Below are 15,905 nucleotides of genomic sequence, written 5' to 3' on the forward strand. Positions count from 1 at the left end.
GTCTGACTAACGTATACCCTAACCCCAAAGATCTTATATGGTTATGAATCTTCATGTACAACTTTTTGTTATTATTGTATACGTATGTATGGGTGATGTGGAGGAAATGCATGCCACAGCACATGTGAGAAGGTCAGAGGACAACTTTGTGGAGTCTGGAGTCAGCCCTACCTTTATGTGGTTTCCAGGGATTGAACTCAGGTTTCCAAGTTTGGGTAGCAAGTGCCTTTACCCATTGAACCACCCCCTTGAAATAGGGTCGCATGTAACCTACACTGTTCTCAATTTGCTATGTGGTGGAGGATGATCTTGAACTTCTTGCTTCCCAAATGCTCATTTGTAATCTTTTACATATGTGCACACATAAGCATAATTTAAATTAATTTTAAAAATTATTTTATGTATATAGTTGTTTTACTAGCATGTATGTGTGCAATTAATGTATGTCTGATGCCTATGGAGGCCTGAAGGGAGCACTGGATCTCCTGGAACTAGAGTTGCTGATAGTTTCAAGTTACTTGTGAATGCTGGTCATTGAACCCAGATCCTCTGGAAGAGCAGCCAGTATTCTTAACCACCAAGCCAACTCTCTAACCCAGTCTTTTATTTATTTAATATAAAGATTTGTTTATTTATTCTGTGTGTTTATGTGCTTATGCCACAGCACTCATGTAGAGGGCAGAAGACAACCAATGTGCAGGAGTTGGTTCCCTACTTCCAGAAACTTTGTAAGCCCAAGGGCTTTAAGCTCAGGCTTGTCAAATTGAGCCATTTTGTTGGTCTACCATGTATGGCTTTATATGCTAGGGATCAAGCCCAGGGCTTCTCCAGTTTTGTGGACAAGTTTTGGTGTGATGTGGTAACTCTGTTTAACCATTTGTAGAACAATCACATAGTGTTTAGCTGCACCATTTTACATTTCCACCAGCAACGAATGAGAGATCTGTTTTCCCCACATCCCTGTTAATGATAGTTACTAATTTTTTATTGTTGTAGCCATCCTCTTGGGTATGAAGTATTATTTTGTTGTAGTTTGATTTGTATTTCCCAAATGAGTAATGTTGTTGAATATTGTTTCCTGTGTTTGTTGGTCAGTAATCCAATCCCTTCTTTATCTATACAGGACTTAAGTCCATCAATTAATGGCTAAAAGCATAGTGCTATATCCTATAAAAAACATTTTTTCCTATGTACACATATGTAGGATAAAGTTTGAATGGTAAGGTAAGCCAGTAATAAGATAGAACAATTATGGCCAGGCAGTAGAGGCGCATGCCTTTAATCCCAGCACTCGGGAGGCAGAGGCAGGCAGATCTCTGTGAGTTCGAGACCAGCCTGGTCTACAAAAGCAAGTTCCAGGACAGCCTCCAAAGCCACAGAGAAACCCTGTCTCGAAAAAAAAGATAGAACAATTATTTCAAAACACTTTAATTCTACTTTGCTATTATATTTAAAACTGACTGCAGATGGTAAGATAGATCAATGGAGAAAGGTGTTTGTTATACAAGCCTGATGGCCTGAGGTTGATGCCCAGAATCTATGTAAAATTAAAAGTAAAGAACTAATGCCACAAAATTCACTAAGCCTTTATTGTGTGAGAAAAAATACCCGAATTTTTGAAAACCCAAGTTGTAATTTGAATTCTGTGACAGTTTTATAAGAGTGAAATATTACCAGTACTTTTTTGTTCATTTGTTTGCTTTGAGATGGGGTCTATTTGGCTCAGAGTCTCCACCACTTCACAGTCCTTCTTTCTCAGCTTCCCAAGTCCTGAGATTACATGGACCCCTTGGAATCTGACTTACTACTGTTACTATCAAAATATGCTTGTGGTGGTTCAAATGACACATCTCCAGAAGTCTCAGACATTTGAATATTTGGACCAGCTGGAGACTATTTGGAGTGGAAGAAGAGGCCTTGCTGGAGGAAGTATGCCACTGGGGGTGGGCTTTGAGGGTTCAGAAGACTCACACCATTTCGAGTTTGTTCTCTATGCTTCCTGTTTGAGATGTGCCCTCAGCTGCTGCTCCAGCCAACATGCCTGCTACTTGCTGCCATGCTGCCTCGCCATGATGGACTCTTATGCCTCTGGAACAGTAAGCCCAAAATATATGCTTTCTTTTTTAAGTTGCCTTGGTCATGATCTTTTATCATCACAATAGAAAAGAAACTAAGACAGAAGTTGGTGCCAGGGAGTTGGCTATTGCTGTGACAGACCCGACCATGTAGTTTTTTGTTTGTTTTTGAGGACTGTGGAAGACTTTGGAACTTTGAACTAGAAAATTATTTGAATGCTATAAGCAGAGCTTAATGCTCAATCCATGTAGGACCTTGGAAACCATAGTGCTGAGAGCTATTTGGACTTCAGAAGCCCAGCTCAAAAAGTTTCAGAGGGGAACAATAATAGCAACTGGGATAGGAACCATTCTTGTGTCTCTTACAGAGAGCTGGCTTCAGTTCCCAGCACCCACATGGCAGTTTATAGCTGTCTCTAACTCTAGTTATAGGGGATCCAGAACCCTCTTCTGGCCTCTGCAGTTGCCAGGCACACCCATATTATGCATAAGATAAAGATATATAAGTCCTCAAAAAATAATAGACTAATTTCTTTGGTGGAGGAAATTTCAAGATAACCTAACATCAACTCTATTGTGTGGTTATTAGTAATCACTCTTATGGAGGCCTATAGTGAAAAAGAGCAAGTGGGTCAGAAATAACTATAAAATGTATGGTTTGAAGAGAAAATGGACACCACAGCCAAGGCTTGTGCTGAAAGACCTAATGTGATTAAAGGCATGATCTGCATTGTGGCAAAGGAAGTGGTGCCCTCAGAACAAGACTCTACCCAGCTAAACTTTCACCTTGTAAGAAGAAAGACCTAAGAAAATTTCTGATCCTAAAAAGTATCAACAAATCAAAGCTGCTACAAAGTGATTCACCCTAAATGACTGTATGGTTCTGGCTTTAGGTTCATGAAGGATACAGGAGTAAAGGGGCTGTGGAATCATCTTCTGTGATCTTTCTGCCTGTGTCCTAAGAATGTGCCTGAGGCTAAATAAAAAAGTAGTGAAGGAGCTGGAGAGATGGCTCAACAGTTAAGAGTACTTGCTGCTCTTGCAGAGAGCAGGGCTCAAAAAGCCACTGAGGCCAGGTGTGTGGCAGGTGAGTCCATTGTGTGGAGCTGCAATCGTGATACCTGTCTTGCATTGGAGACCCCAGGGTTTTGGAGATGCCAGAGTCCTGAGATATCTGCTAAGAAGATCTGCACACACAGAGAGAAGTTTTTGGAGTCAGTAAAACTGGAAGGGTAGAGCCATCTAAACCATTTGACATCGTAGAGCTACAGGGTTTGGAATTTGCTCTGCTGGGTTTTGGTCTTGCTTTGGTCCAGTATTATCTCCATATGCCTTCTTTCCTCCCTTTCAGAATGGTAATGTATATTCTTTGCCATTGTATATTGGAAGTATGTAATTTGCCTTTTGATTTTACAGGGGTTACAATTAAGAGAGTACCTTGAATCTAAGAAGAGACTTTTGACTTTTAAACTGTCGAGACTGTGAAAGAGTATGGTACTTTTGAAATACCACTAAGTGCATTTTGCACCACAATACTGTGGAGGCCAGGGAATGGAATGTTGTGGTTTGAATAAGTTGTCCTCCATAAATCTCTGCATTTGAATACTTGATCCCTAGTTGGTGACTGTTTAGGAAGATTAAGAGCTGTGGGCATGCCACTGGGGTGGAGGCTTTGAAGGCTCAAAAGACTCCACCATTTCAAGTTTTTCTCTGCTTCCTGTTTGAGATGTGATCTCTCAGTCTGCTGCTTGCTGCGCCACTGCCTCACCATAATAGTTTCTTATCTCTCTGGAGCTATAAGCCAAATAAACCCCTTTCCAAAGAAGCTGTCTTGGTTGTGGTACTTTATCACAGCAGTAGAAAAATAAGACAATGCTATAATAAATTTATATAAATGTACTGTTTTTCCTTCTTCCTGGATTCTTCCTTTTAATTTTTTTCATATTATTTACTTGTTTATTTATTTACATGTGTGTTCACTACTAGACCAGCACACATGTGGAGGCCAGAGGACAACCTTTGGGAGTCAGTTCTCTCCTTCCACCATGTGGGTCCTGGGGGTTGAACTCAGATTGTCAGGATTAGTGGCAAGTGCCTTTACCACTGACCTATCTCACCCATGCCTCCTCCCTTGTTTGCGTTTTTTTTTTTTGAGTTATCATCATGTAGCCCATGCTAGATTTGAACTTGCAATCCTCCTGCCTTAGCCTTCTACTAATTGCTGGGATTTAGGTGTGTGCCACCATGCCTGGCTTTATTCCCAGACTATTCTGTTACTTTTGGACTATAGTTTACTGAATGTGACTGAAACTGTGGAAAGTAAAACTACAGATAAGAGAGTCTTTGCTGCATGTTCTTTAGAAAAATGTTAATTCAAACCTTTTACCCATTTTGGGGGTATACAGTGCTGATGATTGAACCCAGAACTTTGAGCATGCTAAGCTGCATATTTTAAAATTGGTTTGCCTTTTCATTATTAAATTATAAGAGTTCTTCATGTATTCTTTGTTTCCTAGAGCTTCCTATGTAGACCAGGTTAGTTTCAAACTCACAGAGATCTGCCTGCATCTTGTATTTTTTCTCCTACCACATGGGTTTGTCCTTTCTACTTTCTTAATGATATTCTTTAAAGTGCAAAGGTATTCTCTTTTGGGTTTTTGAGACAGGGTTTCTCTGTGGCTTTGGAGGCTGTCCTGGAACTAGCTATTGTAGGCCAGGCTGGTCTTGAACTCACAGAGATCCACCTGCCTCTGCCTCCTGAGTGCTGCGACCAAAGGTGTGTACCACCACCACCCTGCAGGTTTAACATTTTTATGAGATAATTTCTTCCTCCCTTTCTTACTGACTTGTAGACTTGCTTAGTTGCTTAAAAATTATGTGTATGGGTATTTTATCTGCATGTATGTCTGTACCACATGCATGCCTAATGCCCCACGAGGCCAAAGAGGGAATTGGATTCCTAGGGACTGGGGTTTCAGACTCCTGTGAGCTGCCATATGGATGCTGGGTGTTGAATCTGTGTCCTCTGAATAGTAGGCAATGCTTTTAACCCTGAGCCCTCTCTTCAGCCCCCTGGTTTCCTTTCCAAGACACATTTCCCACTGTGTAACTCAGACTGGTCTTTATTTAGTTTTGACTGACTGTCAACTGATGGTTGGTTTGCTGTAGACTCCTGTTGGTTTTCTCTTTTATTGATTATGTTTGGTTGTTACAGCTGAGAAATTTTGCCTGGTCTAGGATAACCAAGATTTATTCTGGTGTTTTCTTCTAAGAGCTTTATAGTTTTATCTCTTACTCTTAGGTCTGTGGTCCACTTTGAACTAAATTCTGTGCATGATAAGGTGATAGGGATCCAATTTTACTCTTCTGCATATTTATTTGCATTGTCTAGAACCTTTAGCTGAAAAGACTGGCATTTACCCATTGAATAGTCTTAGTTTCTTTGTTGAAAATTACCAACAAGGAACATTAAGGCTTGCTTTTAGCCTTTCACTAATTTTCTATTGATCCCCAGTGTCATTCTGTTGCTAGTTTCTAATTTAATTATTTTCCTTAGCTAGTCTTTTTTCCTTCCTTCTTCCCTATGCTCACCCATCCCAGACTGGCTTTCAACTCTCTGTGTATCTGAAAATGACCTTGAATGCCTGGTCTTCTTACCTCCGTATGAGTTCTGAAATTATAGGCATGTATCACCATGCCCAATTTATGTGGTCCTGGGACTCAAACTCAGGGCTTTCTTCATGCCAGCTAAACACTCTACCGACTGAGCTACATCCCTTAATTGAATTGTTTTGTCGTATAAGAGAACATATTTTATTGATACTTGTTTTATTGCATAGCATATGATGTGTTATAGAGATGTCTCATCTGTGCTTGAAAAGAGTTTATATTTTGCTCTTACTGAAGAGAATGTTTTACGGATGTCAGCTAGGTCAGGTTGTTTAATAGTATTGTCTAAATATTTTGTAATTGAACTGTCTAGTCCTCTCTTCAGTCTGTTAGGTTTTATTTCATGTAATTGGGGGATTGATTATTAAATGTATGTGTGTATAGGCTTATAATTGTTTCCTCATATAATATCCCTCTTTATCTCTACTAAAACTATTATTTGCTATCAGGTAATTGGGCTATAAAAATATCTTAGAGTCTAAATAAGATTTCAGGGTTTTGGGGATTAATTAGAGAGATGGCTAAATGGTTACAAGTACTGACTGCTCTTGCAGAGGACCTGGTTCCACCATGTGACAACTTATAATCATCTATAATTTCAATTCCAGGGGATCTGATCTTTCTTCTGACTTCTGTGGATACAAGGCATGCACATTGTACACAGACATATATGGAGACAAAACACCCATACATATAAAATAATTATTTTTAAAATCATGATTTCAGGGTTTGTGGTCAGGAGAGATGGCTCAGCAGTTCAGAATACTTGTTTCTCTTGCAGAAGACCCAGGTTTGGTTCCAAATACCCACATAGTGGCTCTCAGCCATCCATAAATTTGGTTCCAGAGGATCTGATGCTGTCTTCTGACCTCTACTGGTACCAGGCATGCATGTGGTGCACATGCATACGTATACCAGGCAAAAATTCACACAATCAAAAAAATCAATTTTGAGGGTCGGGGATTTAGCTCAGTGGTAGAACGCTTGCCTAGCAAGTACAAGGCCCCGGGTTCAGTCCTCAGCTATGAAAAAAAATCTAAATTTTTAAGACAGTTTTGCTGAGTATTGAGAATTGAATTTAGGGCCTCCTATGTGCTAGGCTATTTCTCTATTTCAGAATTACATCCCTAACACTTTTCAATTTTTTGTTATCTTGAGACAGGGTCCTGCTATATTGTCCTGGCTAGTCTTGCAATTTTTATCCTTTTGCTTCAGCCTCTGGGTACCTGGGATTACAAGGCATGCAATAAGGATTTCATTTAGAAAATGTTTTTAAAGACAGGATCTCGGGCTGGAGAGATGGCTCAGCTGTTAAAGGCAAGGCTCATAACCAAAAATATAAGACAGGGTCTTGTTTGTATCCCAAGCTGACCTTGGACTCAGGATTATTTAGCAGCATCTTTCTGTACATGGGAATTACAGGTATGTATTACCATGTCCAGAAGAATTTCAGGGTTTTCTCACTTTTTTATTTGTTTGTTTTTATAGTCTCATATACCCCAGACTGGACTTGAACTCATGTATCTAAAGGTGTCTTAAATTCTTGATTCTCGCCAGGTGTTGGTGGTACATGCCTTTAATTCCAGGACTCGGGAGGCAGAGGCAGGTAGATCTCTGTGAGTTCGAGGCCAGCCTGATCTACAGAGTGAGTTCCAGGACAGCCTCCAAAACAATACAGAGAAACCCTGTCTCAAAACCCCGCCCCCCCCAAAAAATCTTGATTCTCCTGCCTTTGCCTCAGAGTGCTGGCATTATAGTCATGTACTATCATATTTATTTAGAATTTCAGTCTTTGAAAGAAGTGCTGCACTCCAAAATATATGAAGATTTTTGTAAAGAATCATATAACTTTACCTATTTCTGGCTGTTTAGAAGTCTGTCTTCTGGATTCCTTGTCTTGAGGTTTCTGCATAAGTGACCTTTAGTTAGGTGAAATGAATAAGTATCATTATTCTCAGTTTAAAAATACCTCACTTAAAATGCTAGCATTTGGGGAATGTGGGTGAAGGTTGTACTATATTCTTTGTAATTCTTGCAAGTTCTTTCTCAAGTTAAAAATTATTTCAAAATAAGTAGTTAAGCTAAAAAAATTCTCTGACCCTTGAGATGGCTTCCTGGGTAAAGGTGCTTGCTACCAATTCTGACAACTTGAGTTTGATCCTAGAACCCACATGGTAAAAGGAGAGAATAAACTCTTGAAAGCTGTCTCTGAACTCCATGTAAGTCCTATGGTAGGCCACTGCAAGTGTGCACACACAGAGAATGAATGAATGAATGAATATAAAAAGAAAAACCTCTACCTATTTTCACTTGCAGGAAATAATAATCTTGTAAGTGACATTGGAAGTGTATTGAATTGGCAATGAATTCTTAGTTTTATTCTTAAGTTCTCATATTAAATACCAATATGTCTTAGTGGTACAGTCTTGTTGGCTAATTTCTGAAAGTTCTCATTGAACTTTTTGTTTTTTAAGTTTTTCAAGACAGGGTTTCTCTTTATAGCCTTGGTTGTCCTGAAACTCACTTTGTAGACCATGGTGGCCTTGAACTTACAGTGATTTGCTTGCCTCTGCTTCCCAAGTGCTGGGATTAAAGTCATGTACCACCACCACTTGACCTTATTGAACTCTTAATTATCTGTCCATCAAATGAAAGCAATAAATGCTGAATTTATACTTCTATGATTTTTAAAAGAAAAAGTGAATTTATTTAGCATACTTAAAATAATACAATGGACATGGCAGTAATCTCCTACCCCGTAGTATATCTTGAATGTAGTCCTCCTGAACTTTATTTTTTTAGATATCCCAACCTCACCTTTGCACATGAATATTCAATTGTCATAACATCAATTGTTTATCTATTTACTTATTTATTGAGACTGGTCTCTGTATACAACCTTGCCTTGTCTGGAACTTGTTACATAGACCAGGATGGCAGAGGCAAATGGATCTCTATGAGTTTCACAAATAAACAAACAAACAAATAAATAAATAAATGGCACTGGGTGGTGGCGGCACATACCTTTGATCCCATTACTCAGGAGGCAGAGGTAGGTGGATTTCTGTGAGTCTGAGGCCAGCCTGGTCTACAGAGCTAGTTCTATGACAGCCAAAGCTACACAGAGAAACCCTTGTCTAGAAAAACAGCAATAAAAATAAAAAGAAAATTCTGGCAAGAATGTAGGTAATGGGAGACTGCTTGTAGGAATGTAACTTTAGCACGTTTTACATATTATGCTGTCATAATCTTTCACTTGCTTTTGCAAATATTTAATGCATTTCTTGTTTTGAGACATGCGTGTGTGCATACTTGTGTTTGTTGTATGCCTTTGTATGCATATGTATACAGGTGAGCCCATGAGTAAGCATGTGGAGACCAGAGGTCAATGTCAAATGTCTTCCTCCACTTCTAATTTATTAGATTGGGAATATAGTTCAGATGGTACAATGCTGTTCTAGCATGACAAAGCCCTGAGTACAATAAACCAGGCTTGGTAGTACACATCTATAATTTCAGCACTCTGAAGGTTGAGGCAGCAAAAACAATATTAAAAGTCATCAGACTACATAGTGAGTTTGAGGCCAGCCTGGACTGCATGAGAGACACTGTCTCAAAAAACAAAAGCTCCATTATTATGGCAGGATCTCCAGTATAATAAAAAACTTAAAAAGAAACAAAACAGTATAGTACTACCATAAGGGAAAATACACAGATAAATGAAATGAAGACAGTCTAAAAATAAACCCAAATATTGATGGTCAAATAATTTTAATAAGAATGCCAAGAAAACTCAATAGGGAGGGAATAATCTTTCCCTCTTGATACCAGGTGAATTGAATATTCATGTGCAAAAGATGAAGTTGGGCTATATAAAGAAAAAAACAAAACAAAAGTAAAGTTACAGGAGGACTTCATCCAAGATCTACTATGGGACAGGGGATTATTGTCCTGTCCATTGTACTCTTTTCAGTATACCAAATAAATTTTTAAAAAAATGATTGAAGTATACATTCAGCATGTATTGCTTTTATTTGATGGATTGCCTCTGCCTCTGCCTCTCAAGTGCTGGGCTTAAAGCATGGGACACCATGCCCAGCCCAACATTTAATTTCTTGATTCTAGCTGGAGTGACATGGTGTAGTTTTAGGTGATATTTCACTGATTGCTGTGGGTGCCAAGCTTTATTTTTTGTATATTTGCCATTCATATTTTTTGACAACTGTCTATCCACACTAGCCCATTTATTAATTGGATGATTTAGATTTTTGGTAGTGTTTTTGTAGTCTTTATATATTCTAGGTATTATTACTGTATGATGTACTATTGGCAAATTTTTTTTCCATTTTTGTGGGTTGTCTCTTTATTCTGGTGATTGTTTCCTTTGCTAGGCAGAAGCTTTTTAATTTCATACAGTATCATTTGTAAATTCTTGGGATTATTTCTTCTTTTATTAAATTTCTTTTCAGAAAGTACATGCCTACACCTGTGCCTGTATCTTTTTGTTTTTTGTTTTTCGAGACAGGGTTTCTCTATGTAGCTTTGTAGACCAGACTGGCTTGGAACTCACAGAGATCCGCCTGCCTCTGCCTCCTGAGTGCTGGGATTAAAGGTGTGTCACCACTGCCTGGCCCATGCCTATATCTTAACATGTTTTAACTACCGAAATTTCTTCTAGCAGTTTAAACCATACTTCAAGTCTTTAATCCATTTTTAAAGGACTTTTATGGAAGGTGAGAAGTATGGATCTCTGATAAAATTTTTTAAGTTGAATGTACTAGAATATTTGCCAAAATGCATTGTCATTTGTGGGAGTTATTTAGAGTGCATTTCCTAATGTCAAACTAAAGAAGATTCAGAATTAGTTGATATATGAGTGCTGTCATATGTAAAACCAAGATGCATTTATTAGAGCTATTCTTAAAACTAGTCCATGATACCTTTTGATATATTGATGTCAAGTAAGTGGTTCAATTAGCAAGAGACTCTTTACTTAAATTTTCTTGTTTAAAGCATGTGTAACTGGTATTCTGTAAATTTTCTTGGAAAGTATTTTATATTTATTAGTACGTTTTTTAAAAGCCCTTTTCCTTATGGTGATTAGTTTGTCAACTTGACACAGGCTGGAATCATCTGGGAAGAGGGAACCTCAATTGAAAAAGTGCAGTCACCAGATTGGCCTGTGAGCAAGCCTGTGTTGCATTTTCTTGATTGATGACATAGGTGGGAGGGCCCAGTTCACTGTTTGTGGTTTCATCTTTGGGCAGGTGGTCATGAATTGTTTCAGGAAGCAGGTTGAGCAAGCCATGGGGAGCAAGAGAGTAAGCAGCATTCTTTCATGGTTTCTGCCTCTAGGTTTCTGTCCTGACTTCACTCAGAGTATACCTGGAAGTTTAAGATGAATTAGACCCTTTCCTCCCCAAGTTGCTTTTGGTCATGATGGTTTATCTAGCAATAGAAATCTAAAGGTATTGAGCTTATGAAATATACATTTAGAAAAAATGTATACTTTATGCATATGGTTTTAAAGTTTTTATTTATATGGGTGTTTTTGCTGCACAAATGTCTGCCCGTGTACCACATATATGCCTAGTGCCCACAGAGGCCAGGAAGGGGTATTAGATTCCCTTAAACTACAGTTATAAATTGTTGTGAGCCACTATGTAGATGCTGGAAATTGAACCCAGTTCCTCTGGAAAAGTAGCCAGCTTTTTTTTAACCTCTGAGCCATCTCTTCAGCACTCAAGAATTTGTATGTACAACTCAATAAGTGATTATAAAAGCAAGTTCAGGGGGTGGTGAGATGGTTCAGTAGGTAAAAGTACCTGCTGACAAGCTTGACAACCCAAGTTCAGTCCCCAGCACTCACTTAGTGGAAGGAGAACACTGACTCCAACAAGTTGTTTTATCATCTGCACATGTGTGCAGATCCACTGAGCTATTTTACCAGCCCCTTTCTTTATTGTTTTAATAGTCATATTTGTATTTCTAAACAATATAAATTAGCTTTGTCTGATCATTTAATTCTTTTTATGTATATATAGATATATATGAGTAGTCATGTATATGTGCATGTGGAAAATAGAAGTTAATATGAATTTTCTTCTTTAATTGCTTGCCATCCTTGTTTTGAGGCAAGGTTTTAACTATGTAGTCATGGCTGCCTAGAACTTTGTAGACCAGGCTGGTCTTGAACCTATAGAGATCTGCCTGTCTCTGCCTCATGAGCTGTGGGACTAATGGAGTGTGCCACCACACCCAACCTTCCACCTTATATTTTGAGACACTGAACCCGAAGCTTACTGATTTGGCTAAGCTAGCTAGCCAGCACATCCTAAGGATTCTCCCTTCTCCAGCTCCCTGCCCTGGAAACACAAGCATGCATTTCTGCACCCGGCTTCTACAAGGGTGCTGAGGATCTAAACTTAGGTGTTCACACTTGTCAAGTAAGCACTTTACCAGCAGAGTCATTTCACCAGTCTCCTAAAATATTTTTATTTTGAGAAATCTCAAACATGTTTTTAAAGAAAGTAGCAAAGTAATGCAATTAAGCTTCGAGTGATGTTCACCTGGATTCTGTAGTTGCTTTCTTTACATCTCAGAAGATGGAGATAATGGTAAGTTTGAGGCTAGCCTGGTCTACACAGTTCTAATCAGACAGGACTAAGTATTAAGATCCTGATTCAAAAAACCATGCACATGTACATGAATACTCATAGGTGTGTTTCATTTGTTTAGCCATTTGAAAATGAATGATATATGTTATCTTTAATTGTGTCATTCAAGGCATATAATTTAGTAGCATACCACCAATGCATGATGCAGTAAGGAGGGAAGAAGTCCCTCCCTCCCACCCTTATTTATTTTACACAATCTCATTATGCAGCCAAGATCAGCCTCAAACTTTAGTTCCTCCATCTTAAGTACTGAGGTTACAAGTATACATCCCCATGCATTGTATAGAGTAAGCTGAATGTGATCTTTTTATATACTCAGAAGCTTTACAGTTGGATCATATGGCAGTTCTATTTTTAATTTTGTTTTGTTTTTTTGAGACAGGGTTCCCTGGCTGTCCTGGAACTCACTTTATAGAGCAGGCTGGTCTCAAACTCACAGAGATCTGCCTGTCTTTGCCTCCAGAGTGCTGGGATCAAAGGCATGCACCAACACCACCTGGATCTATTTTTATTTTTCGAGGAACTGTTATACTAAGTTCTATAGTGACTGAATTAATTTGAATTTCCCCATCTTTATAATTTTCTTTTTAAAAATGTATTTATTTTGTTTTATGTGTGTATCCCTGAGTGTATGTATGTGCATCACACAGGTGCAGGAGTCCAGAGAGATCAGAAGAGATTTTAAACCCCTGGGACTGGAGTTATAGACAGTTGTGAGCCACCATGTGGGTTCTGGAAACTGAACCTGGATCCTCTGTAAGAGCAGTAAATGCTCTTAGACACTGAGCCATTCCTCCAGACCTATTTTGCATTTTATTTATGATAGCCACTTTTACTTGGGTGGGATGGAATTTTTATGTAGTTTTGATTTTAATTTTCCTGGTGACTAGAGTTATTGGATATTTTTCATGTATTTATTAGCCAATCTAAAAAAGAAATGAGCACATTATGCCAAGTGAAATAAGATAGACATAATACTGTGTGTGTCCACTTACTTACCTAGAATAGGTAAATTCAGAAATAGAGAGTAGAATGTAGGTTTGGTAGGGTAGATGTGGGTAAGATATTTCTTTGGTAGTTCTGGCGATCAAACGTAGAACTTTGTACATGCTAAACATACATCTGCTAGTGAGCTATTCTCAGCCCCCTAAAAACTGCTTTTCTTTTGTTTTAGAAATTAGTTTTGCTGTTTGTCCAAACCAGCTTGGAACTCCCAGGTCTTAGGTGATTCTCCACCCTCAGCTTCCTAAGTAACCGGAACTATAGGTGCATTCCATAGCACTCATCTGGATAGGACAGTTTTCTATAATGAGAATAGATTTTCAGCTTAAGACGATGAAATCATTTTGGGAATGTTTTGAGGTGATAATAGGACCAGCAAGATGTCTCAGTGTATAAAGTGCTTGCTATGTAGACGGCTTGAGTTTGGTTCCTGGAATTCACATGAAGGTAGAAGAAGAGAACCAACTCACACAAATGATAAAAATGTCAAGAAGTGATGATAGCACAACATTGTGAATGCATTAATGTTATGGACTGTGCACTTAAAATAGTTAAAATAGGAAATTTGGAAACAAAAAAATAGGAAATTTGATTCTACATATATTTTACCAAAGCTAAAGAAACTACTATTAGATGGATTCCAGAATCTTAGACAAAAATCTTCTGGTTATGTGTTTTTACTTACTATGTATAGCTAAGTGAATTCAGGATTTAGGTACCTATATTGAATTTGGTGGATTGAGATGAGCTGAGAACTAGGTTCCTGCATATGAAGACACACTGAATGCTAAGTGCTGTATTAGTCACTGAAGTTGTATTAAATATGACAAGGCTTAGTCCCTGGAGTCTTAGTTGCTGAGTTGTACAGAAACAAGAATAAACTTATTAAGAAAAAAGCAATTAAAAATCAGATGATTTGTTTTCTGCTTAATGATTTCTGTTGTAGGGTGATATTAAAATTATCTTTTTTACATCCTTCAGGTTGCTATGGGGATATATGACCACATAAAAGGAAGCATGTTCTGATGATTTTGATACCTGAGATGTAAGTGGACCAAAGAGTGAAACAGGAAAAACGTTCAGTGTCAATCTTAGTTACAATGGCCACTGATTCTGGGGAGCCAGCTAACACAGAAGACTCTGAGAAACCTGATGGGGTTTCCTTGGAAAACAGAGTTGCTCAAATTGCTGTATCTCTGATGGTAGACACTAAAATGAAGGACAAACTAAGCACCTTCTCTGCTGCCGGGGAAACCATCGAAAGAAAGAGATTTTTCCGAAAGAGCGTTGAGATGACGGAAAATGAAAAAGCTGCTGAATCTGCCCCTAGAGATGAAAGAACAAAAGATGCAACAAATATCTCAAGAGTGGATAAGCTTCCTACAACTGTGCTAAGAGGTGGGCAAGAAGTTAAATATGAGCAACGTTCAAAGGCAACCTCAGAGTCCTCAAAAGATTGCGCCAAGGAGAAAAATGAAAAGGAAACGGAAGAAGAGGCAGAGATGAAGGCTGTAGCAACTTCTCCTAGTGGCAGGTTCCTGAAATTTGATATAGAGCTGGGAAGGGGAGCATTTAAGACAGTATATAAAGGACTGGACACTGAAACTTGGGTTGAAGTTGCTTGGTGTGAACTACAGGTGGGTCTATAATTTTCATGGCTTTATGAATTCCAGATTTAGCTGCCCTGTCTGCCAGAGTGATCCAGGATGAAGAAAGTGAAGAGCCCTTGTACCATTGTCTAGACATTATGTTCTTTTCTAATCTGTTAGGAGCCCATGGCAAGCTTTTTAAAAATTATCTTTTTATTTCCCTTTTTTTGGCAATACTGAGAATGGAATCTAGAGTACATGCTAGGCAAGTACTCTATCATTGAAATGTATTTCCAGTCAATTGCTTTTTATCTTAATTTTTGCACTGCTGGGAATAAACTCAGAGCTTTATACAATTATTCTGATATTGAGTTATACCCCCTCTTCTCCCTTCTGTTTATTTACTTCACTCATTTGTTTATTTATGTCATGATGCTAGGATCAGATTTTGGGTCTTGTACACGCTAGGCAAATACTCTACCTCTGAGCTATAAAAAACAGCACAGCCATTGGAAATAGGACTAAGTTTTGCTTTCCATTGATCATTTGTTATTTTGAGACAAGGTCTTCAATATAGCCCAAGCTGACCCTGAAGTTTTTTGTAACCTAGGTTGGGTTCAAACTCATGTTCTACTGTCTCAACCTCTTTAGTGCTAGGGTCATAGGCATATGCCCAACATGCTTGCTTTCCTTTTCTGTTTTAAAAAGAAAAAGGCAATGTTGTGACAGTCTTTGGGAAAATTATTAGCTTCAGGAAATTCCCCAAATTCTCATTAACATCTCATTTTTAGATCTGATTGTGTGTGTGTGTCTCATTGGTTAATTTTTTTCTTCATATTTAAGTGTATGATAGTAATGTGTTCAGTCTGATATCTACCTTCATATTTTTCTTG

The 15,905-nt window shown here is 38.4% G+C and overlaps 1 protein-coding gene across 1 annotated transcript in view; it reads left to right on the forward strand.

The window, feature by feature from the left end:
• Positions 1-15,905, forward strand: part of Wnk3 (WNK lysine deficient protein kinase 3) — a 134,328-nt gene that overhangs the window by 15,024 nt on the left and 103,399 nt on the right. Inside the window, exon 2 of the mRNA XM_040744002.1 lies at positions 14,405-15,060. Within this exon, the coding sequence (XP_040599936.1) occupies positions 14,524-15,060 (537 nt within the window). The 5' untranslated portion in view covers positions 14,405-14,523. The remainder of the gene's footprint in view (positions 1-14,404; positions 15,061-15,905) is intronic.

This window comes from Mesocricetus auratus, unplaced genomic scaffold, assembly GCF_017639785.1.
Source record: "Mesocricetus auratus isolate SY011 unplaced genomic scaffold, BCM_Maur_2.0 Super-Scaffold_100003, whole genome shotgun sequence".
NCBI lineage: Eukaryota > Metazoa > Chordata > Mammalia > Rodentia > Cricetidae > Mesocricetus > Mesocricetus auratus.